The sequence below is a fragment of the Lissotriton vulgaris genome, chromosome 12 (genome assembly GCF_964263255.1).
Source record: "Lissotriton vulgaris chromosome 12, aLisVul1.2, whole genome shotgun sequence".
NCBI classification, from domain to species: domain Eukaryota; kingdom Metazoa; phylum Chordata; class Amphibia; order Caudata; family Salamandridae; genus Lissotriton; species Lissotriton vulgaris.
The window spans coordinates 763374323-763398754 of NC_141700.1; the positions used below are offsets into that span (position 1 = coordinate 763374323).

Sequence of the window (24432 nt, forward strand, 5' to 3'; positions counted from 1 at the left end):
CACCAGTAGCCAATCTGGGGTATAGTAGGTACTCACCATAATCAAGGTAGGGGAGAAAGCGCAGAGACTGGGGTCCTGATTAGCGGGATCCCAGCGCCTTGAGACCCTAACGGGTGAGTAGCACGCTTTACAATCCCCTGATTGTTTGATTGAGTCAGACTAGTCAGAAACAGCACAGTACCAGGCAAAAAGTTGGGGTAACCATAAAAGCAGATCCTACTTCCCTACAGACACAAATTGACATTAAAGAGTTTATGTTAGACCCGGGAACCCTGGTTGGCTGAGGTAGGTACCTTAGGCCAAATAGGGACTCGCGTTTCCATGTCAGGTAAAGGAAGGTCACCTTCTGAGATAGCCCCTGCTCACCCCCTTGGAAGCCCGGCACGAGCAGCCAGGCTTATCTTCAAGGTAAATGTGCAAAGTATTTGCATCCACGCTCACAGCAACCCAATGATGACACCACACGAGTTTTATAAAAATGAGTATAAATTTTAAATAAAAAGTTATACTATAAGATCACACAATATAAATCCAACATATGAGTGTGTGTACTATTTCTCCTGGCCGGTTGTTAGGCCAGTCAGCCCTTGTAAGTTCTGGCGATATTAATGAGCACTTCTAAACATTTCACTGTAATCCTAATACCATGTTATGCAGTTCGTAACGCTAGAATCAGGCACTTTTGTAATGTAAAAATAATGCAATGCGTAACACAACAATAAGGCACTTTGCAATGTGAAAATAATGCAATGCGTAATAAAACCACCAGGAACGTCATTATGCAGAAATAAGGCAATATTTTTTATTTATTTCTTTTATTTATTTATTTTATTTTAAAGGTTTTATATAGCGCTGGCTAGACTCGGAGGTATCAGAGCGCTTTACATGAGCATCAGATCATAGTTACGGGTTACATCGTTACAAAGGTTACACAATTATTAGAGCATGGCAACATAGTTACTTTTAAGGTCAAGATAAACAATAAGCACAAATACGTAAGGGGAAAAGCAGGCAAGGGGAAAGATTCAGGGGAGTGGGAAGGAGCTGGGGAAGTAGACAGGTAATGAAGGCGGGAAAGAGGAGGGGAGGGTGGAGGACACCGCATGGAAAGAGGAGGGGAAGGGCGACGGGGACACCAACTGGTAGACGAGTCAAAGCAACATCCAAAGTCCATTAAGCTGTGATCCCAGGGGATGTGGTATCATTTCCCTATCTTTGTTGCGAGAGGCTCCCTTTACGCAGTGGACTCTCCCAGAGGGGTCTCTGAGACTCCAAGGCCTACATACTGGATCTTTCCCCAAAAAGGGGCAAGGGAGTGCTTTGGCAAGGGGTGCCATATCGTACCTCAGTTGTGAGTGGCTACCTTGGCGCAGTGGACTCTCTCTCACAGGGTATGCTGAGACTCCAGAGTATAAACATTGGATCTTTCTCCTACAAGGGAAGAAGGAGTGCTTAGTCAAAGGCATAAAGGACAGGGGGCTAGGCAGACGGGCAGGCAAGGTGAGAGATTCAGGGGAGAGTGGATAGGAACTAGGAGCTAGGGAGGTAGACAAAGAGAGAAAGAGTACTAAATGGGAACAAATTTAATTAATGAGTTATTATATAGCGCTGGCTAGACCCGATGGAATCAGAGCGCTTTACATGAGGGACAATAATGTTGTAATTTACATAATTTAAAAGATACATAAGTATCAAGAAAAGCATTTAAAGAACATAGAAGACAAGGTGAATGGAGCAAAGAAGGGTAAGGGGATAGGGTAAAGGGGTAGGAGGAAGATAGGACGTAGAGATGAGGGGAAAATCTGCCCAAGGTCCGGCTGGGTAGGTGACAGCAGGGAGGGGGAGTCCACAACCCATCTACTCTTTAGCTATATGGTAGCTCCACCGGGCATAATACGTAATACACTAATCAGGTAGTTCGTTATGCAGGAATAATGCAAGGCGTAATAACGCTAATCAGGTAGTTCGTTATGCAGAAACAATGCAATGCGTCGTACGACAATCAAATAGTTTGTTATGTAGAAATAATGCCATGCATCATACACTAATAAGGTAGTTCGTTATGCAGGAATAATGCAATGCGTAATACACTAGTCAGGTACTCCATTATGCAAAATGCAATATGCAATACGACAATCAGGTACTCCGTTATGCAGAACTAGGATAATGCGTAATACAATCCGGCACCGATCACGGTGCCTTAGGCGGTCTCTCCGCCACTCCTTCTGACTCGCAGTCAGCCTCTGTCAACAGTTGCCCCCAACACAGGCATGGTGCAACAAAAAATGCCGCTCTGCACTCCGGCCCCGGTACTGCCACTCCCTTGGCAATACGGGCTGTGATACAGGCCGAAGTAGAGGCTCGCGCTGCCGGAATGAGAAAGAGGCTGAGAGCGTCTCCCTCATAGCCCGCACCCCACCCCAGGAGTCGACCCACGATACCTGGAGGGTGCAAACTCACTCTCCTCTCCTCGTCCTGCCACTTGGGCCTCTGATGCAATCTTTGTAAATTGGCAATGGCGGGCGCGGGCCGGTGGCTCAGCTCCTATGGGGCTGCCAGTCCGGGTTGCTACTGCTATGAAGATCTCAGGCTGCCACAAGGCACAGGCACACAGCGTCGCTGAAACTCCGTTAAGCTTCGGGTGCACGTGCACCAGGCACTCCACACGAAGGTCTCAGACTTCACGAAGAACACGCGCATAGCGTCGCTGAGACTCACTTTAACTCCGGGTGCACGTTGACAAGGCAATTCTCACAAAGGTCTCACGCTGCACAAAGCACATGCACACAGCATCGCTGAGACTCACTTGGACTCCGGGTGCATGATAACAAGGCAATCCTAAGGGAGGTCTCATGCCGCACAAAGCACACGCAGACAGCATCAATGAGACTCACTTGGATTCCGGGTGTGCACGATAACTGGACAATCCTCTCAAAGGACTCCAGGTGCCCACGATTACAGGGCACACCTTATGAGGGTCTCGGGCTGCAACAAGCACACGCACACAGCGCCACTGAGACTCTCCTGGAAACTTTTGTGTTCATGAGTTTGTACAACAGGGAGCCAGGTCACCTCGGGCCCTTGGGGATAAGTTACTTCAGGACACAGCACAGCAAAGTCCTTTCAAGCAGGGGGACAAAACACATTGCAAAGTCCCTTTAGCCTTTCCTAAGTTAAAAAGCAAACAGCATGCCAGCCCCAGAACACACAGCAAGGGTCAGTCCTTTCCTTCAGTCTCTTCAGTTGTTTCTTCCTTGGCAAAGGTTCCTCTGGACCACGAAGTAGCTCCAGTCTTGTTCAATCTTGATCAAGCCATTCTCCAAAGTTCAGGGGCTTCAGCTCTCATAGTTATACCCCTCAATGGCTTTGAAGTCTTTGTGTTCATGGGGGCACTGACCCCTGTTCAAACCAATTCTGGGTGCCTCCCTGCCAATGACACCTTCTTCCTTTGATTCTCAATCACTCAGTAGGAGATGGGACAATTTGTTTTATGGCAGCAACCCAGGCCTCTTCACCTCTAAGGGCTACTCCGCCCCCTACACTCTAGATGCAAGTCAGCCTGTTGCTGCCTCACCTCCTCCCTTGGGTTAAAATTTTTCCCCAGATCCAATCACGATCAAATCCAGACAGTCAGTCCACAACCAGGCAGAGACACACAGAAATGTCAGAGCACAAAAACCAGCCACTTTTAAAAGAGTGGCATATAAACACACAATGCAAAAAAACCCTTAATTGAAAGATGTGTTATTACATTGTGAGTTGAGGCATACTACACTTCACCTCTCCATCTTAAGCCTTTGGGAAGATAGGCTGGAAAATATATTACATAGCCTCCCCACTCTGTCCTATGGGCAAGATGCCCTTTCCACAGTGAAAAACGAAATGGAGATTATTTCACTGTCAGGACATTGTACACACCTTGGTACATATCCTACCTTTCACATGCACTGCACCCTGCCCAGAGGGTACCCTGGACCTACCATAGGGGTGTCTGATGTGCATAGAAAGGGAAGGGTAAGGTCTGGCAAGTGGGTGCACTTGTCAGAACAGTATGGCAGTTTAACAAACTACGCGCAGGCACTGCAATGGGAGGCCTGAGTCCCCTTCTTGCGTGGGTGGCACAATTAGTGCTGCAGGCCCACTAGTAGCATTTGCATTACCAGCCCTGGCACACATAGTGCACTTTACTAAGGGATTTACTAGTAACGCAAACATACCAGTCATGGGCAACCAATTACCATTGCACTTTTTACAGGGCGCACTTGCACTTTGACACTGTTTAGCATTGGTAAAGTGTCCAAAGCCTCTAAGTTGGTAAAACAAAATCTATCACAGCACCAAAAATAGAGGAGCTAGATACAAAAAGTCAGGGGATATTATGCCAAGAAATGCCAGGTCTAACAGTTTAGATATGGACAAGTCGGTAAAGGGCTGAACCCAATGAGGCGTGAAGAACTTGGCAATGGGAGAAAGTAGTTGACACATAATAATGAATGTAAAAATAACAGGTTGAAATTCCCTGTGCAGTTCTAAGAGGTACATGTTTGTCAAACCCTTCACACACAGCTTCATTTCTTCTTAAACTCAACAGGGAATTCCATCTGTTGCAGGTGTCTGCCACATTTGCAGGCAGAAGAAACATGGAGAGAAAGTCAACCTCGTACCTACATGACACAAAGCAGGAAATTGGTTGTACCAGGGGGCTTACTGCATGCCCAAACCAGAAGAGCAGGAAGGGGATTCCAGCTTGATCATGATTTATTTATTTTTATATGAAAGTTCAAGCCCAAGCCAGGAAATCCCACCTTTAAGTGCTTCCAAAAGTCACACAAAGGAGTGGAAGCCTTTGACATGGCATTAGTGCTGGCACTGTGGTTTGTAGGTTTCTTCTCTGGCTCCATCGGTGATACCACAACTAATGCACTAACTTCACAGCCTGATTGTGTAGATCTTTCGTAGGTTTGGTCTGCTATCCTTGTCTGGTTTATCTCTCCTGACACTCTTTCACTAGGTGTTAGATTATATCATTCGGTTTCCTCTCTTTGTACACCTTTTGAGTCTTCTCCCACCCCTCTCTCTCTTAACTTTGAAAATAGTTCATTTCCAAGCCCACTGGTGTATATCTTTCTCTTCCATCTTTTCTACCCTTTCTCTACGTGTTTGTTTGCTCTTGATCAATACCTTTCGACCATGTTTACTCCTGTCTTTATTTGGTCACTGCTGGTTTGTTTGGAGGTTGTGTTTTTGAATTAAATCCTAAATCCCTTCAAGAAATTGTTGCATCCAGTGGTTTCCATTCATTTTATGGAGAAATATGCCCTATAGATTAATTTGCTTAAGAAACAAATACAGAATTCGTATCTCTTGCTTGACTAGTCAAGTCTTTGGTTTACATTTTGCAGAATTACCACAGAGATACAGTACAGAACCCACCTAAACTATTGCCAGATGTATACACTGAAGAAGTGCTTAGAATGCATACTACTTTGCAAGCGCCAAAATTTGGAGTTGAGTTGCGGAGTAGAACGTCTTGCTTACATCTCACAGACGGGTCTCTCTGGTGGTTCGGTGAAGGAAACCTTTGTCAACACTGTGCTGTAATGGACGGGGAAAATCCCACCCAGGATAACGTCTCCATTTTGAAAGAACCCCTCAACTCCAAGTGGCGGCAGGCGGCATCCAGGAGTGGACGCTGAGGCTGGCGGGATAGACACCAGGAGCAGAAGGAAGCTGCACAGATACCACGCCATCTACCACGTCTAGCCAGGGCTGCAGGACCTCCGGGAGCAGATCTGTGAGGGACAGAAGGAATGCCTTTAAACACAAGTGCTGGCAATGGCACTGTCACACCAATGAATTCCAGGATGATGGAAGGGAACACACAGATCTCCCTATGTTACAGGCACAAGTATTGGTTGGATTTCCAGGTTCATGTGCATCTCATGGGAACCCAGGTTTCCTCTCAAATCTCATATTATTGGATGTTACAACACTGGGACTTCTAAGAAAATGCCAGGAACTTTCATAAGTTAATTAATTGCAGAATAGAAAACATATTTGGTTTTTAGCAATATTATAGCTTCAAGTAACATTCAGATGACATTGACAAGAAACACGTGCTTCAAGAATTGCCTTTTAAGAGCAACTATTTAATGGCAGAATAAACATTCATGAACTACTGTTTGTAAAGTTCCCATACAGTCACCAACTTTGTTCTGCTGGTTGATTTAATTTTATTTTATTTTATTCATGTTGGGCTCTCAAGTTTCCTAGGTCTATTCGTGAGTGTGCCATCCAGTCCAGGTGCTTATAGTTATGAAGTTACAATGGTACAAAAAGAATTATGAGTACCAGAATGAAAAGAAAACCCTTGGCTGACTGAGCTACTCATGATGTACCTGAGAAAATTGACAACTCTGAAGTAATGCAGAAAAATTGGTTCAAAATTCAGTGGCGGCTGGTGACATTTGAAAGTGGTGAGGTGTAAATGTTGGGCATGACTTTTATATAGTGAACAAGGTAAACAAGTTCAATGGGCAAACCTGGGGTCCAGGGTGAGTCCCTTTCCCGAGAAAAAAATGAAAAAAAGATTTACAAATGATGCATTTTAAAGCAAACTAATGCAGCAATAAAGCAAGGCTTATAAAGCAGTGGGAAAGTATAGTCTTGAAATATTAAACATATTAAAAACAACCCCACATTTTCTTGCATTAATATGTTCAACAGTCAGTGTAATGTGAAAATTGTACACTATGCCAACTTTAGCCCTTTAAAATGTATGCTTGCCCAGTGTTTTACACTGTATGTAGCATTAAAAAATGTGCTCTAACCAGACCTCGAGATGCACCCGCAGCTGCTAGCTGCAACCAGTCATATAGAAATATGTGCAGACAGGTCTTTAAGTGGGATGAACAAAGTGGGGGCTCTCTATAAAGGAACCTGTCAAATACATTTCTGTGATTCCCATAATGTGCCATCAGACCAGCTTTTTGGTTTCTCTCTGAGATGTAATTGTACCCAGATAAATGACACACAACTGACATGCACCTAAAACCTGTCAGTATGATTGGCTTTGACACTGGGTGTTAGCTGTTTTAGATAAACGAGTAACAACGATTTGTTATAAATAATCAACATTGGAAATGTTTCAATTCTGAAACTGTAAATCTGTTAATTAAATAGCATTGAGGCCTGTGGAAGGAGTTTTGGCCTTCAGTAAAGTGTGCTTCATTTTAGATATGTATCCTCTTTTTTCTGCATATGTTGTCCATCTGCACATCTTCAACCACCTCTCTTTCCTCTTCAGCATCCTCTTTTCACTCTTCCCCAAATGCACTTCCTCGCATCTCTGTCACTTCACCGCCCCAAACATGCACTGCCCTCCCTCAAATTTAAGCACTTTAATTTCTCTCACTTTTGCCTTGGAAATATTTTGACATCTGTGTACCCCCTTCACACACATATCCACATAATTTCAGTTGCAAATAGAATGCATAAACATTGTTCTGTGTGCTCTGCAAAGGCCAGCCCACTGACAGGCACTTTATTTGGCTCCAGCCTTTGGCATATGCGCTCAATAAAAGCCCCTCATAAACATCTGGCATGGCGCAAGCCTCAAGGTATACAACATTAAAAAATAACTAACTCTTGGGGAATGCAAGATTAAGTAAAGCATGTGAAATAAGAGAGGAACTAAATCGCTGAAATGAATTCCCTTTACGTTTTTAGCATTCCATGTTTGCAAGTCAATCCATAGTTTGGTATCAGTGTTAACGTGGGGGCATGAGGACATGGCCAGTTTCATGTCATACATTGAAGAACTGTCCACTTTAAGCACATATTTCTTGCTGTGCTTGACTCAGATATTTGGATCAATTTTGCAAGGGAACAAGAACCCTGCCCGTTATTTGGATCCATTTTGGGGGGAATAACTACAGCAGCTCCTCTTCTAATGGAGCCAGCAATCTGCAGCGAGGGCCTGGGGTGTCACAGTAGGGGAGGTCAGCCTGACGAGGGATCTCAGCACAATATACATAGCACATCATTAGCATGCAAACGCTTCCCATTACCGAGAACAAGGCACCAGATCAGACGTGCTTGCATGCACTCTCCTGTATGACGAAAGGATGGGATCTACGGCTTTGAATGATGGATGTCTGAAATCACGCAGGGATGACGTCTCTGATGCCCGAAACCATGACGCTGATTGCGTCACTAGCCTACAGAGTCCATACAACCATGGACCACAAAGACAATGAAGAGCTTTAAAACAGAAAGCCCTGAGTCGTGCATCACAGTTGAGAAATTTGATTTACTGCCTGGCTTCCTTCTTCTGCTTCAGAGCGAGGCGGGCAGGCAGCCTGAAACAGACAGCCTAGAGAACTAAATGCATTGATTTATTTAGAGATACGATCGCATCTCTAAATAAATTGATCTATTTAGTATGTTTTTCTGTAAATGTGTAGAAATTTCAGAGGGGTGCAGCCCCTGAGCCCTAATGGAGGAACCGTCCCTGTCAAAATTGTTTAGATAGACTGTTCGGATAGCAAAATATATCCAGGATTCATTAAGAGAATAGGATTATGAATGCTATGGAGATCAAGTGAGACATTAGGAAGGATTAAAGGATATTCAATAAATATGCAAGAAGTTAGAAAAGTCCACGGTTTGGGTACCCAGTTAGATACGTGATAAAACTATGATATAGCGCAAGAGGCCTACAGTGCTGTTCAAGCACCAAGAACAGCCTTTCAGAGTTACCCAAGAGGAGGAAATGATGAGGAACTGCGCGGTATCCCGGAATCAGGCAGTGACGAGAGGCTGCTCCCGCAGAACAGTTGTGTTCTTGGGAGACCTCCCTGCCGGGTGCCCTTTCGGGTTCTGAATTTTGATAAACTCGTATATGCATCCCGTGTTGTTGGGATGCTCCACTACATGTGACGATCAAGTTACGATCATTAGAGATTTTTTAACTTGGTACATTGACCGAATTGCGGCTTGGCCAAGTCCAGGACTGGGAACGACAGACGTCCTGAAGAAGACCGGGGTGACCTTTTGAGGCACAGTAAGTCGGTCGAAACAAGCAGTATTAGGAGGGGTGTTTTGAGAACCTAATTTCTCCTCTAAACACGACCCATCCTATCTTTCTTTTAATCCTGGTTGTGGAACCTATGAATAAAGGTTTGATTGGTATCCCCAAACCAGTTTTAGAGCACTTTCCCTTTAACTGCACTTTTGTCGTATCACAATTCCCAGTCACAGGGTGATATTTATCACTTTTCCACAGTGTTTGTTATATTCCTCTATGTGTTTTGTCCTATGATTCTGTATCATTTTTTATTTTCAACCCCTCCCTTATGCTCCGCCCTGAGTGTGGCTACACCAGGGCCTATTGTAAGCAGACCCGATGATGAAGCATGTCACACACTTCGGTGTGTGAGTGAGGGCAGTTTTTTTGAAAACGGATGAATTTTTTCTGTTTTGTATTATTACACGTGTACTGTAGTCTCTCCACCCCTCTTTTGAGTGTACAGAGGAACTGAAGGAGACATTTGATGAACAAGGTGCAGAGAAAATAAAACTGGGAGCTCTAAGGGGGTGTACTCCAAAATATCAAGATGGGAATCTCAGCACAAAGTATCGTGACCAGACTATCAAGGGCAAAATATTGAAAGGTAAGTATGCAGAGATTTTCTATACCTAATGCAGCAGATATGTACTTTGATGATATATACATTTATCTTCAAATTACATAGATGTGGAGTTAACAATAGTACGTTTATACGTTATATGCAGTTACCTGTCGATATTTTGTCTCTCAATATTCTGTAGATGATATTCTGATACCCCGATATTCCTAAGCCGGGTATTCCGTAGTACAGTTGCAGTAAGAGATAGTGAGGCATCTGAGACCAGTTAAATAAGGGGAAAATGCGAGAAACATGAAAGAAAAACTTGTTGACTGAGACACAAACAATGAGCAGAAACGAAAGATGAGAAGGAAGTTGAGCGCATAAAGAAGAAAACAGTAAACATCAGAATGAATAAAGATTGGTTGGTGGAGTTTAGTAGAAGAAAAATCAAACAAGATATTGAGTAAGGTAAATCAACAAGAGACGATGTGCAAAGTGAACACCAGAACTATAAACCACAGATCTGTGGGCAGGCAAGGTGGTGGGAAAGAAACAGCAAGCGGTGTGGAGTGTTTGGGTTATCAGTCGCTGGAGATGAATTTCCATTATTTTTAGAAGGGTAAAGAAATAAATGGCGAGGTATATCAGAGAACAGCACATGGGAGACCCTTGAGAATAGAATCCAGGAATGAAGGAAATGAACTATAGATTGTTGCTTCATGAGCATAAGATCAAGAGTGAAACTCAAGTGATGCAATGATCATAGAAAGTGGAACAATTTTAAATAGAAAAGTGGCCCAGAGGTGGACCCCTGAGGACCCCTGCATGACAGAGTGTTTGGAGTAAATTAACTACTTTTCCAAGAAGCAGAAGAGAGATGTCATAAAAGGAGGATGGAAACCGGTCAAGCACAATCCCAGCAATGAATACCAATGAGTTGGCTGATCAGAGGTCTCAAATTCTACAGATATGTTAAGTTGGACTAAGTTAAGTGCACATTTCTGAACCTTGTGTAGATGCACAGAGACAGCTGCAATCATTTGCTAGAACTCAGAAAGATTGGGAGGAAGATTTAGATGATTAATTAGATGGAATATGGGTGGTTGGTAGATGGAAGAGAATTATCAAGCAATTGACACATTCAGAAGAAGATGGTTATTCTCACAGTTTGAAAGATGTAGGGTGAGTTGCAGAATAAAACGACAAGCTACACAGGCATAGAGGACAAAGGATAAATAGATAAATAATTAATGAATGGATTTAGCAATAGAGAGAGACGTGGGACCCGTAGAAGCAGTCGCCGGATAGGTCCACATGCGTTGATGGTTATCGAGAGAAAGTATCAGACCCAGAAACAGAATGAAAGAGGTCAGAGAAGTAGCAGCCCTTGAGAGTGAACTTGGAGGATTGAGGAGAAAGGCACACATCATCTCAATTTCAGACCTAAAGCAAAAAGAACAGTAGCTTATTATTAAATAATTTCATAGCCACTTTGAGAAATGCGTTATCTGAACCTAGCCTTTTAAGTACGAATTTAGTAACTATCTAATAAACACATAACACTTAGATTTTACGTTCATGTTTTCTCCACACTTTTTATAGAATAGATTTCTAAAATATAAAAACAACCCTCCTGAAAAATTATTTCAAGCAGCAATTATTTAATTTAAAATGATCTTACAGCTGATGTTCAGATCTTCTTAAGTTTATTCTTTAAATTTTTATAGAGGGGACGCAATTCATTGATCTTTGAAACAAGTATGAACCATGTCCATATGACTATTACCTTGAGACCATACAGAATCCGTGGCAGAGGGTTCTTCTGCTAACATGCCCAATAGGACGGAACTTTCCCCTTCGATCCAGAGAGGACAGCTGACCTGACTTGTCTGACTTCAGTGGCAGCTTAGGAGACCCAACTGTCCAAGCACAACATGTGTGAGCTTCTGTGAGCATGCATTGTCCAACATCAGGGAGCCATGTTGGCCCCAGGCCCTTGCACCATTACTTTATTATTGTGATAGCAAGATGCTGCAGAAGCTTCTCTCTGTAAACTGACATTAAAGTTGACCATTCTTGATATTTCCATGATGTTGGTTGGCTATTTTTTGTGGTTATGCTTTTGAAACCGCAGCTGGAACACTGGTTGAAAATATATCCCCACCCCTAAAAAAAACATGCATTTAGAAAAAATCAGAATGTTCAAGCAACAGTAAGGTGTGCCTTACCTGGCAGCTCTAGTGGATCGGCATGGAGCCTGATCTTGAGCGTACACTCGCACCGCTTTTATCCGTCTTCCCTTCCCAGCCGCACCCAGTGGACTACTCAACAGCGGTCCCCAGGGCACCTTGCTAAAGATACCCATCTGTGCATGTACGCTTGTGTGTACGCTCGTAAGGATATCTTGTTATTGTGAACTTGATGGGCTGCCAGCCACAGGTGAACCATAGATGAATGGGAATCGGGATAAGATGCAGGTCTCTAACCGGGTGGTACTACTTTGGTTTTTCAGAGACAGAAGTGCTAAGGAGAATTAGAAGCTCACAAAACACACCTGTGCAGCTGTGCAATAAAAATACTGTACAATGTCTGCACCCAAAGAATGTCAACATTGCTAAGGATTAAAGTTGTGTCTTTTTTTACTCAAATATCCTACTTCTTTGACATGCTAAAGATGGATACTAAACAAAGGGCCTGATATATATCTTGGTGGTATGGATTCTCCATTGCAACAGCCAGGACTGATTTAAATTCAGGAGGACCTTTGGTTTAATCACGGCGGAGACTACTTCATCTATGCTCTGATTAAATCCGTCAGATACGCCAACCGTGTACGGGTCGTCGGAGTTTGACTTCTATTTTCGGACACCTAATTTAGATGGGTGGAATTAGAGGTCAGTTTTCACTTCCTGTTACTGCTAGGAAAACCCTGGTGGTAAGGGGCAGGGAAACTACAAAATGCTCCCCTCGATGTGGGAGAGGACTTATAGGTTGACGGGGCATTGTCTTTTTTTATTTTCTAAAAGAAAATCCTGCTTCCGAATTTTCTTTCGTCATGCGTGGTGGAGCCATGCATCAAACTACAAAAGGCATTGACAGGAACCGCTATGACAGGTATACCGTCCCTGGCAATGCTTTAGGAAATGACTGCCAGCTTGGCAGAGTGGAGGTGTGGTCGAGGCAACGTAGTAAATTACTAACTACCAAGCCTCCATCGGCCAAATTATAAATCAGCTGCAAAGTCAGATGTTTCCTCCCTGCTACATCTTGTGACAGTGTGTGACATTTTTGGAAAGAGGTAAGCAAGACTGTGATTACCAACAGAGTAAGGAAGGAAGTGACTGGAGAAGTATCAGGCTTTTGCACAGCAAGACATTTGGGGGAGGCAGGCACATGAATATTGGCTGCGAGTGGCCATTGGTATTTAGGCAGAATACGGGACATGTTTGGGTACGCCCACTTTGCACGTTTTTAGCGATAAATATCGCTGACATGCAAAGCGGGCCCCAAACCTGTAGCTATCGCCTAAAAGCTGTCGCTAACTGCTGTTAGCGACAGCTTGCTAATAGGGCAATAAAAATATCGCCGCTTTAGTGGCAAAAAGTGCCGCTAAAGCGGCGATATGGCCCTTGCTAATATGCCCCTCTGTTGCCATAGCATTAGCATCATTTTGCTGCAGGGCAGCTGTTTATAATTGCTGAAAGGTGCGTTAGTGATGTTCATCTACCACTCAATAAAATTGACCATCTGATTCAACTCAGTCTCATCTCACTTTAATACTCGGTCGACGAGACTGAGATTTGAACCCATGCGTGCACAATGCGTCAGCAATGGTTTGTAACCTGCAGACCCCGAATGTGAAAGTCTGTGCTGGCAAGCGCATAAATACAAAAAAAATTCCTAGCATTATTTCACTGGGTTAGGGCGTATATGTATCTATTTGTTTTCCCATATTGCATAACTCACTGCACCATTTACGATAAAGCCTCCCTTGACCTGAATGAAGCTGCTCCATGTATTTAAGGTCAGGCATATTCCAGAAGGCAGTCTTCTCCTTCGAGCACCGCTTTTATCCTAGCTTCATGTCCCCACCAACATCCTCTTTAAATCTTGGCAGTGTCATTGCCGACGAGGACAGCCGCCCGCAACTTTAAGGCACTTTGCATTTTAATTCACTTAGACCAATTCATGATGACATTAATAATTCCACTATCTTCAATTTTATTTAGAACTCTGTGTTTGGCACAATATATACCGGATGTGTTTGTGACAAGAAACTAATTCTGCTTGCGCAGTCCAATCATAGGCCATGATATTTATGATTCAAATGAGTACTTTAGTATGGATGAAATGATGCTAATACTAATGACTGGGGGCCATATTATCAAGCAAGGATAATACATTATCGCCGCTTTTATCGGCAGGAAACTGGAGCTAAAGCGGCGATAATGGGCTTGATAATATGCCCTTGTGAATTCCCATAGAAGCCCAGGTTAACACCAGAACCTGGGCTTCTATGGGAATTCACAAGGGCATATTATCAAGCCCATTATCGCCGCTTTAGCGGCAGTTTCCTTCCGATAAAAGCGGCGAGGCCCTCTGTGCCAAAACGAATACGCTAAATTGTCTTTTTTCAGTGTCCAAAGCTTTTTTGTGGGTAAACGATGACGTGCTGTGCGGTAATAACATGTGCTGAGGTTCCCTGTGCTTACAAGGTATTCTGCAGCGCCTTGCGGTTCACAGCACCCTCTGAGAATAGGATCATTCCAAAGTGATGTTTTAGATAGCACATCTTCCTCCTGCTCTCCGATCTCACACTGACTTCTGACACCGTGAACAGCAGATGGGCTTCAGGAGTGGGACAGACCATCGTCAATCTTGGGGGAGGTGCTGCATAGCTGTGGATGTGATGTGGCAAGATGGAGATGGATGAACAGCCACGAGGGCACATGGCTATAAGGTTTACTTGTGATGTATACTACTGCCAAATGCCAACTCATGCCAATTACATTGTACAGTATTGTTTGGTGTGCACCATTTGTATATCGCCTCCTACCCATGACAAAACTAAAACGAAAAAATCTTCAGTTTACTCTCCTTAAACCTACCCTGCAAGAAAGCCTAAACACATTTGTAAAGCAAATTGAGAGAGAAAGAGTGAAGACACATGCTGCAGAGGTCTTTGTGTGACAAGGTTTGATGGAAATATAACAGTGGTAAGACTACTCTGGTAGTTAATGCAGTTCTGGTTCTGGGAGAGGTGTGTTCTGTCCAGCAACAGTTTTGGCTCATAAGGTAGTACAGAGGGCTAATTTGTTTGCATGCAAAGCACATCCTATAACATGCAGATCACAATTTGCATTTTATGTAGATGGGTTAAGGGGTTTAATACTTTTGATGCAGACAATTTTGTTACTTCCAGCTCATAAGTTGCAATCCTTCTACTATAGCACAGTTATCTATTTACTGTATGAAGTAGCTTGCAAACTGTAAGTCACGTGTATGTGTGGAGAAACAACAGGAACCTACGTCATTATCATATGAAATCTCTTTATTGATGTCATAACTACACTTTCACAATTCTTTATGAACCTTCTTGCTTTCTCACATTTGCTTGAAAATGCATCATTTGCCCACTCTTTTTTCAAAATTTTCTCAGAGGAAGAACCCTCCCGAACCCTCCATAGGTTGTTCGTGCTCACTCACTACGCTTGCTCACTGCGGGGCAGTACAATAATTATTTTACGTCCTACCACTTTCAAATCTCACCAGCCACCACTGAAGGAGCACAGTGCCCCACCACATTGTTCAACGGGTGCATGAGATATTACGTACTTGGTATATTTTTGGTGGGATTGCACATTCAGTAGATGGTGGAAACACTGGATGCACTAAAGATTTTAGACTTCCTGAGTGCTCCTCATCCCTCCCCAGAGATCCCACACAAGTAGATGGTGTGTGACCTCTTTGCACTATCTATCGTAGCTCTCTCTAGTTATTGTGCATGTTACTTTTCAGAGAGGTATGTTCCTCTGTAGGTTGTTCGTGACTGTTTGTACGGATACTTACCGATAGCCTAGGTAAGTCATCTGCATACGTTTGGTGGCTCCCAAACAAGAGTGTTGCGAGTTGACTGAATGCTTAGGTTTCCTCTCTCCTTGATTTCAGGTGATTCCAGATGAGATTGGTCCTGATGGGACCCTACAATTGAGATTGGGTTGAAACGTTGGACACATCGTTCCCTGGTTACAGAATCACAGGGAATATATGAATTACTATACTCCTCCAACACAAACTGTGTTCCAAACTGTTGCTAACCAGCTATATGTACAGTGTATTGTGTACCACTGTTGTAATTATTCACCCACAGCAAGGAGCACTGTATCTCCTGCACTTTTCCATTGTACAGTTTGCACCTTGTATATATATATCAATATATTTCTACCAAGGAATGAAGTGTTGGGCCTTGACTAATGTTTGTATGATTAGTATCAACATGACACAAATCACCGTACAATTGAACTGAATACCCCAAAGATAGACTAGAGGTATTCCTGAAATGAGTCCCATGGGAAACATGTTTATTTATTATAGTGGGTGAAAAACAAGTATGGGTAGAGTTTTGGCATAGCATGTCGAACAAAGAACGCCTTCTTCAGGGCTTAGGTTGTGAATATAAGATTAGAACGATGTTATTTATGCATCTGAATTTCTTTTTTTAACCCTGAAATTTACCAATCTGCCTTTTAAATATTCCCATTCCTTACCTATAATCTTCCAGATGTAGGTTCCCGAAACAAGGAATTAAATGCCAAGAAAATAGAAAAGAGACACCGGGGAAGCAAGGCATTTGCTTCTTTGCATTGATCTCTGCTTATCCATGCAAACATTATTTATAAATACCTTCATAAGGTTTGTGCCATTCCTATCATGTACATGTTGGCAGCTGTCTTATCTATTTGTAGCAAATGTATTTATTAACCCCTTCGCTGCGGCGGCTATTCGGCCGCAGTGCTAAGGGGGTGGGGCGGCCGCGCGGCGCTCCGACGCTTGTGACGGAACCGCTCCGTCACGGCCCGCGGGTGAGCTGTGCTTTTGAAGGAACGGTTCCGTCACGGCCCCGCCCGTTCTTTAGAACGTCAGCGCAGGCGCGGAATTTGCACCGCGCAGGCGCGGCGAGCGGGCCGTGACGGAACCGTTCCGTCACCAGCACATCCCACCCGAGGCTCGTGACGGAACGGTTCCGTCACAAGCATGGAAGGAGTTAATATTTTTGTAGCGGAACCACACTGTCTCTGCTAAAATAGTGTGAGGGAAGGTTAAAACAAAATAAAGTTTAAAAATCAATTAAGAAGGCAGAGACCTATCAGATATTTTCCAATGTGCACCACAAGATGCAGCTGCCTAGGTGAGAAAAAAGAGGAGGAACATTCAGTCTAATGATTTTCCACCAATCGCCTGTTCGGGAAACAGCGTTTATAACGCTGTCAATACCACGCAGGTAGGTAACAATGCAGATGTTACATCGTCTGCATTGTAACCACGCATGGCATTACATCGCAAGTCGTTTCTACGACTTGGCTAGATGGCGCGCAACACCAAGGAATGTGTTGGATTTTAAATCCAACACATTCCCTACTGCTGTGCTAACTGGAGTAGGAATAGTAATTTATACTATTCCTAAGTTCAGCGCTCCATCTAATGCAAGTCATAGAAACGACTTGCGATGTAAAGCCATGCGTGGTAACAACGTGGACGATGTAATGTCCGCGTTGTAACCTACTGCGTGGTAATGTATGTCGTTGTAACATCATACATTAGCTTGTTCTGCCTAATGTGATGGGATAGTCGGTTTTGTGGCGTTCAACCATAAGTGTCTGGTCAGTTGCTACAAGATCAAAACGACAAGAGAGATATTCTACTGAAAGAATGTTCAAAGTTTTAGCAACAATGTGTAGGATTTTCAAATCCACCTTTTCCCTGTAGTTATCCACTGAAGATACATTTACAGTTCGCATGATGTGATCTGTTGTTTTCGTGTCCAGAATGGGGCGGGCCGTATAATTTAGCCCAATGCTTTAGTTAGGAGACCCATGAAGATGATTTTACCTAGTCAATGTGTGGCAGCGCATTTGCAAGAGCCAGAGTAATGCAACAAAGTAGTAGCAGTGGCAGGATCCCACATGGTGCACAACGGTTGCTTTTGTCGCATTGATTGCATGAGAGTTGAAAGACTCATCCTCTTAAAGGGCGCTCCCATTTTGGCAGGCAGTAATGTGGGTCACATGCTATGAAGGAATAGGACCTGTGACCAGTCAATATGGATCAACTGGTGACCGTCATTCCTTGAGTCTTCAAAGATCTTGATGTGTAACTGAGTACCATCAGCCTACATATAAACAATGTATGAGCAAGAGGTATTGTGTACTAATTGAACAGGACAGGGGGCAGTATGCGAGACAATGACGTTTGAGAGGATATTGAACCCAATCTCAACATATGAAAGGGCTTAAACCATTGTAGATCTGTGTCTCATTAATCTCACGTCTACTCTAGGTATCTGCAGAGAGTTCTTTGTGAATATTCCTGGTGGTGGTTTCAGTGATGCGGTCTTAGGAGTCATGGTAGGAAACAGGAAGTTTGAGAGAGTACTTCATTTTCAATTTCCTTCTCCATGCTGGAGTAGGAACTGGAGCCTCTGGAGTGCTGGGCAGTGGATGAAAGGCAGGAAAGACTAGAAGACTAACTTATAGAAATTCACTTACTTTCGCGTTAAGCTTTCACTTCTGGGTTGGCAATGGCAGTGTGAATATTTATGTCCTTGAACACTTTAACTAAGTTCCTGACAATGAATCTTGTAGTGGTATGACTTCTGTGCTTGCCAGTTAGTTCCTTACCCAGTTATCTGTTCCTCCACTTTTGCTATTTTGTCTTCCTTGGCTCCCTCTGGTTCCTCTTCTAGATATTCAGTACCTGCCTCTCTGTTCATGTGTATGTTTGTGTTGCTCGCTGTGCCGTTAAGCTTCTGGTTTCCCACTCCTTGGTGTCCCAATGTTTTCTGCCAGTTCCTGGTTGGTGCAAGGGATCATCGTAGCTTCACTCACTTTGGAGTTTGGCAAGTTGCCTAAATTGCCGTTCTGTTGATGTGCCGATATTCCTTGTCGCTTGCTTGAAGCATGCTCACCCTTCTCCCTTTCTGTGCTTCTTGTGATTGTGAAGATCCTCTTCTAGAAGATCTCTGACTGGATCTTCTTACACTGATGACTGTTGTTTGCATTCAAAATGTTAACAAAAAAGCTTATAGGCTGTTCTACTGGCCATCTGCTAAAGGTGATTGCAGCAAAATTCCTAACTTCCATATCTTATGGCTCAGAGATTTTGAACATTAAAGATGTCATAACTTTAAATACCGCACAATCCACCTTTTTCAAGAGATTGTTTTTAATTCCGGTACATATCTCCCAAGCACAAATCCGTCTAGAATATGGATAAAAAAGATCAGATCCCGGCCAGACAAGGTGCACTAGCAAAATATTATTGGAGGATGACGGAAGCAGAAGACAGCACCTTCACCTACCATTGCTGGGAAGAGATTGAAAATCAAGCAAGGCTAAGCAGCTCTATTACTACAGTTTTGAAGGACTCTCGGCATTACAGCTAGAGAAGGCTTGGCTTATCCCTACAACATACTCTGGTTTTAAATCCGTCTTGAATAAAGCCATCAAACGGATTTCTTTACTAACAGATAAAACTGCCTTTTCGAAAAAAAACACCATGCTTGGGCAGTGATACATGCCTATCAGACGCTGAAACCCCAACCGTACCTGTTTGAGAACTTTTCTTATCAGAAAAAGCACTATCTGACACTGCTGCAAATGGGGTCATTTCCCACAAAGGATTTGACCCCAAAATGGAAATACACATGGCCATCCAAGGAATGCAGCCTCTGCGGGCAAGGGGACGAGTCATTATTACATCTACTATGTATCTGCCCTGCACTATTAGAAACCCAAAAAACTGTCCTTCGGGAGGCCTTAAGGAAGGAACAAGTAAGAACATGTAGAGCAGCAGTGATTAAGTATCTTGGAGGGTCGTCAATTTAACTGTCTTATAGAGCCATACATTTCTGGAAAATCGCAGCAAAAAAACTAGACAAAATAAGTAATTTAATTCAAGTTGCCTAACAACAATCTGTATACACATTTTTCAATTGCACTGATATACCTGTCAATAATTTTACTTTTACTAGTTGTGTGGTCATGACCTAGTTGCCTTTTTTACAAAATCTTTTTAAAATGTATACTTAAAGTATTTTGTTCAACGATGGTTCTGCCAACCAGCATACGTCAACTACCGCCTGAACCTCCACCAAACCCTAGACAGCTGAGCTCCGCGTCCCTCGCTCACACCCGCGCATCTGCAGTAGCTACAGCAAAGGGCACTCCTTCTCCTACCTCACCGCCAAAGCCTGGAACAGTCTTCCCCCCCACCTCCGATTAGCAACCTCCCTCACGGAATTCAGAAAGGAACTCAAGACCTGGCTCTTCGACTGATTGCAGCAGAATCACAGTGCCTGGATAACCTCACAAGTGATTAGCTGCACTCTACAAACCCTGTTGAATTGATTGAGACCCCCACTCATGGTGGATGGATTGCAGCCGATTTTGAGGGAGAACTTCATCAAGCACATGCATGAGGCACTACTATTGCATCTAGGATAATGGGTTGGTGGAAAGGTTCCTCATATGGTTATGGGCTGTTCACAATGGGCAGTGGAGTATAGTAGAGGAATTCTTTGGTGTCTTTGATGAATGGAAGATGAGAGATAAAACCTATATAGTGCACAAGCACCTCTAAATCTAGGGGCATATTATCAAGGGGGTTTATCTCCGCTTTTTTGGCTTTAAAAGCCAAGAAAGCGGAGATAAAATGATCTCCCTATTACCAAGCTGTCACTAACACCAGTTAGTGACAGCTAATAGGAGATAGCGACCATCTTGGGCCTTGCTTTGCATGTCAGTGATATTTATCACTAATGACATGCAAAGTGGGCGTGCCAAGATGTTAGCGACTGGAAACAGTCCCTAACATCGCTATCTCCTATTACCAACTTTTGGAGATATTCGCGCTAAGCGCGAATATCTCCAAAAGCTAACACCTGCCCTGAGCAGTTCTTAGCCATGTTATCCAATGGGAGGTGGATAACATGGCTAAGAGCATTTGCTCGATAATGCATGAATATCGCTGACTTTTCAGCGATATTCATGCATTTCGGCCGTTTTTTATCACATTTGCGATAAACCTTGTTAATAGCAAGGTTTATCTGCGATAAAAATCGCCGATGTGCGGCGATAATTTTTGTCTCTAAACAAGTTAGAGACAAAAATTATCGCTAGTTGTTGGTAATATGCCCCCTAGTCCTGCACTTAAGGCAGCATCCTGCACCGTATGAAAAGGTTATCCCATTTGAGTTTTCTAAATAAAGATGATGGGCACCAGGTTCACTCTGGGGTGGATGAGCAGATTTAAACAGCGGAGTAGATTGGGAGGGCATTTCAGAGGCCTTAGTTGCCACTGATGGCTACTACGGATCACTGAAATAATATAGACTGCCAAAATATCGACCTGCAAAAATATCGTTGCCAAAATATCGACAGACAAAATATCGACTTTCTATCTACAAACAGGTAAGTACAAAAATATTGAGTACAAAATATCGTTAACAATAATATAGATGTAAAAAATATCGACTTTATTAAAAACAGTGTTAAATTAAATTAATATTAAATTTAAATGACTAAAATATACTTAAAAATACTTAAATTAAATTATAATAATTAAATAATAAATGAAAATAATAAAAAAAAATTACAATCTTATTTGTTGACCCTGAACCCTAAAATATACCCCTTTACCCAAAAACCCAAAACTGACCCTGAACCCTAAAAATACCCCTTTACCCAAAAACTAAAAACTGACCCTGAACCCTAAAAATGCCCCTTTACCCAAAAACTGAAAACTGACCCTGAACCCTAAAAATGCCCCAAAACTGAAAAATGACCCTGAACCCTAAAAATGCCCCTTTACCCAAAAACTGAAAACTGACCCTGAACCCTAAAAATGCCCCTTTACCCAAAAACTGAAAACTGACCCTGAACCCTAAAAATGCCCCTTTACCCAAAAACTGAAAACTGACCCTGAACCCTAAAAATACCCCTTTACCCAAAAACTGAAAACTGACCCTGAACCCTAAAAATGCCCCTTTTCCCAAAAACTGAAAACTGACCCTGAACCCTAAAAATACCCCTTTACCCAAAAACTGAAAACTGACCCTGAACCCTAAAAATACTCCTTTACCCAAAATGTATCAATATTATTTAATTACCAATTAATTATTAATTAACAATAACAATAAAGTAAATATATTAGCACATTAGCTGTAATTATTTTATTAATTAATATAATTTTTTCCCAATTAATTACTTAAGAATAACACAAAATTATATATATTAAAATGTACTCTAATTAATGTAATTAACTAATTACAATTAATCAATTACCAATTAATTACTAATTCAAAATATGTACAAAATTATATTAATTAATTAACTAATTATTATTAATTATCAATTAATTATTAATTATAAATATTTACAAACATATATTAATTAATTAATTATTATTAAATTACTTCCCACCCTATTCCCCTATAAACCCACAACCCGCTACAGAATTACATAACGCAATTATTAAAAAAACAAATTCCATTTAATAAAATATTTTATAACATTAATACACACTTTTCACACATATTATTACATAAAAATACACTATAAAATATTATATATTATTAAAAATTCGATATTTATGCTATCTATATTTTAAACAGTCGATATTACTTCACTTACCTGAAAAACGATATTTTTGTAGTCGATATTATGTCCAGTCGATATTTTGTCCAGTCTATATTTAATACTCGATATTATGTCCAGTCGATATTTTGGAGTCGATATTTTGTCTGTTCACCGGCTATTACAGGTGGTTCTCTGATGAACATAATGTGTTCAAGAAGTGTTGTGCAAATATGAGTGGTTCTGAATCTGTTTTTTTATGTGGCAAAGGGATTGTCTGTGTTTTTTTTTAACTGAGATAATTTAAGAAGGTGAAAGAGAAGGCAGTACTTTGAGAAAGTGGAGTAGTATGCTGTATCTCTAGAACAAGTAGATTGACAGAGTGCCTGGTCCAGGGTTCGAGAGTTGAAGAGATACACTGATGATGTAAAGTCCGCCTATGGTTGGTTGATTGTTAACTGCGATGGGGTTTCTTTTACTAATCTGGATGGAGTTTTTGGACAAAATATCAAAGAAAAAATATTGAGTGGTCAAAAAAATCATGTCAAGAATATCAAGGACAAAAATATTGTGAAGGTACGTTTCTATGGGAAAGCAAAGTTTGAATATGCTTAACTCCACAAATATGCACTTTGACGATAAGTATATCTCCAAGGTATGAGGATGTGGAGTTAAAAATAGTAAATCTAGACTCAAATATTTGCACTTACCTTCTTAATATTTTGGCCCCTAATATTTTTGACAAGCTATTCTGTCCACATTAAATTTTTCACTTCGATACTATGTCAGACAACTGCGGATGGAGGTTTGTAGTTGGTGTGTTTTGGGGGAGGAAGTGTGGATCTACAGTGGAAGGATGGGACATGTGATGTAAACGGCAGGTAGAATGAGGAAGGTTGCAATGGGGTCCACGAGGCAAGCTGATTCAGCAGTTAATCCTCTGAGAGGGTTTTCCTGAAGCTGAAAATCACCATCCCACGATGGGATGCGTGAGGATGGCAGAAGGGACGTCTCCCAATTTTTGGTGGATGACGACCTATTATTACTGTGAATAAATGAGGTACTTAGGGATTATTGTAACTTGATAGCATCAGCACTTCACAGTCAGTGAGGCAGCCTTTGATGAGGAGCATTATATATATATATATATATATATATATATATATATATATATATATATATATATATATATATATATATATATATATATATATATATATTCCATTATGCTGCCACAGTTGGAGGTGCACGCAATGACAGGCGAACTCAGCCACCACAGTTAAGTCCTTTATTGAGGCACAACGGGACACAGCGCTGGATATTCCATTCAGCCCCGACGCGTTTCGGAGCTCCTTATGCTCCTTGCTCACGGGGCGGGCATGCAGCGGCAGACGTAGGAAGAGAACAAGTCCCTGGTTCGTCCTGTTTCATAGCAGTTATTGCTGACGTCATCTTTGGACTTATGGGATTCGTAGTCCTCCAACCACCATATGGCCCATGTTGGGCTCTGCCCCCTGCAAGACAAAATCAAACCCTTAGTCGGGCCTCCAAATCTGTGTCCGTTGAAAGTTAAATGCACAAGACCTGTCATTCTGCAATACGGTTTCTCAATATTTCGAATCCTGCAGTCCACAAACATTTTCGTGATGTTGCTACCTCCCCGACCTCTATTTTATATAAGTCAATTTCCGTATATTTATAAAACAATCAAAACTCTTGGGTAGACAGGGTGATAGGACCAATACTGCTACATCTGTTTGGGCCATGTACCCACATGACTAGCATTCAAACTGAAACTCAACATATTGGGTCAGACTGTCGTTTCAAGTCAATGGGCCCATTTCCAGGCTTCCCCTCTTGGCCAAACTGGTTGAGAAGGCCATGAATACACAACTGGATGCGTTTCCGGAAACTATCTGCTAGATGGTACACAGTTTGGCTTCTGAGGT

The 24432-nt window shown here is 42.2% G+C and overlaps 1 protein-coding gene across 1 annotated transcript in view; it reads right to left on the reverse strand.

Annotated features, from left to right (window-relative positions):
• LOC147678620 (extracellular calcium-sensing receptor-like) overlaps nucleotides 1-18621 on the reverse strand; it is a 78171-nt gene extending 59550 nt beyond the window's left edge. Inside the window, exon 1 of the mRNA XM_086945710.1 lies at nucleotides 18530-18621. Within this exon, the coding sequence (XP_086801836.1) occupies nucleotides 18530-18621 (92 nt within the window). The remainder of the gene's footprint in view (nucleotides 1-18529) is intronic.
• Between the last annotated feature and the right edge of the window lie 5811 nt (nucleotides 18622-24432).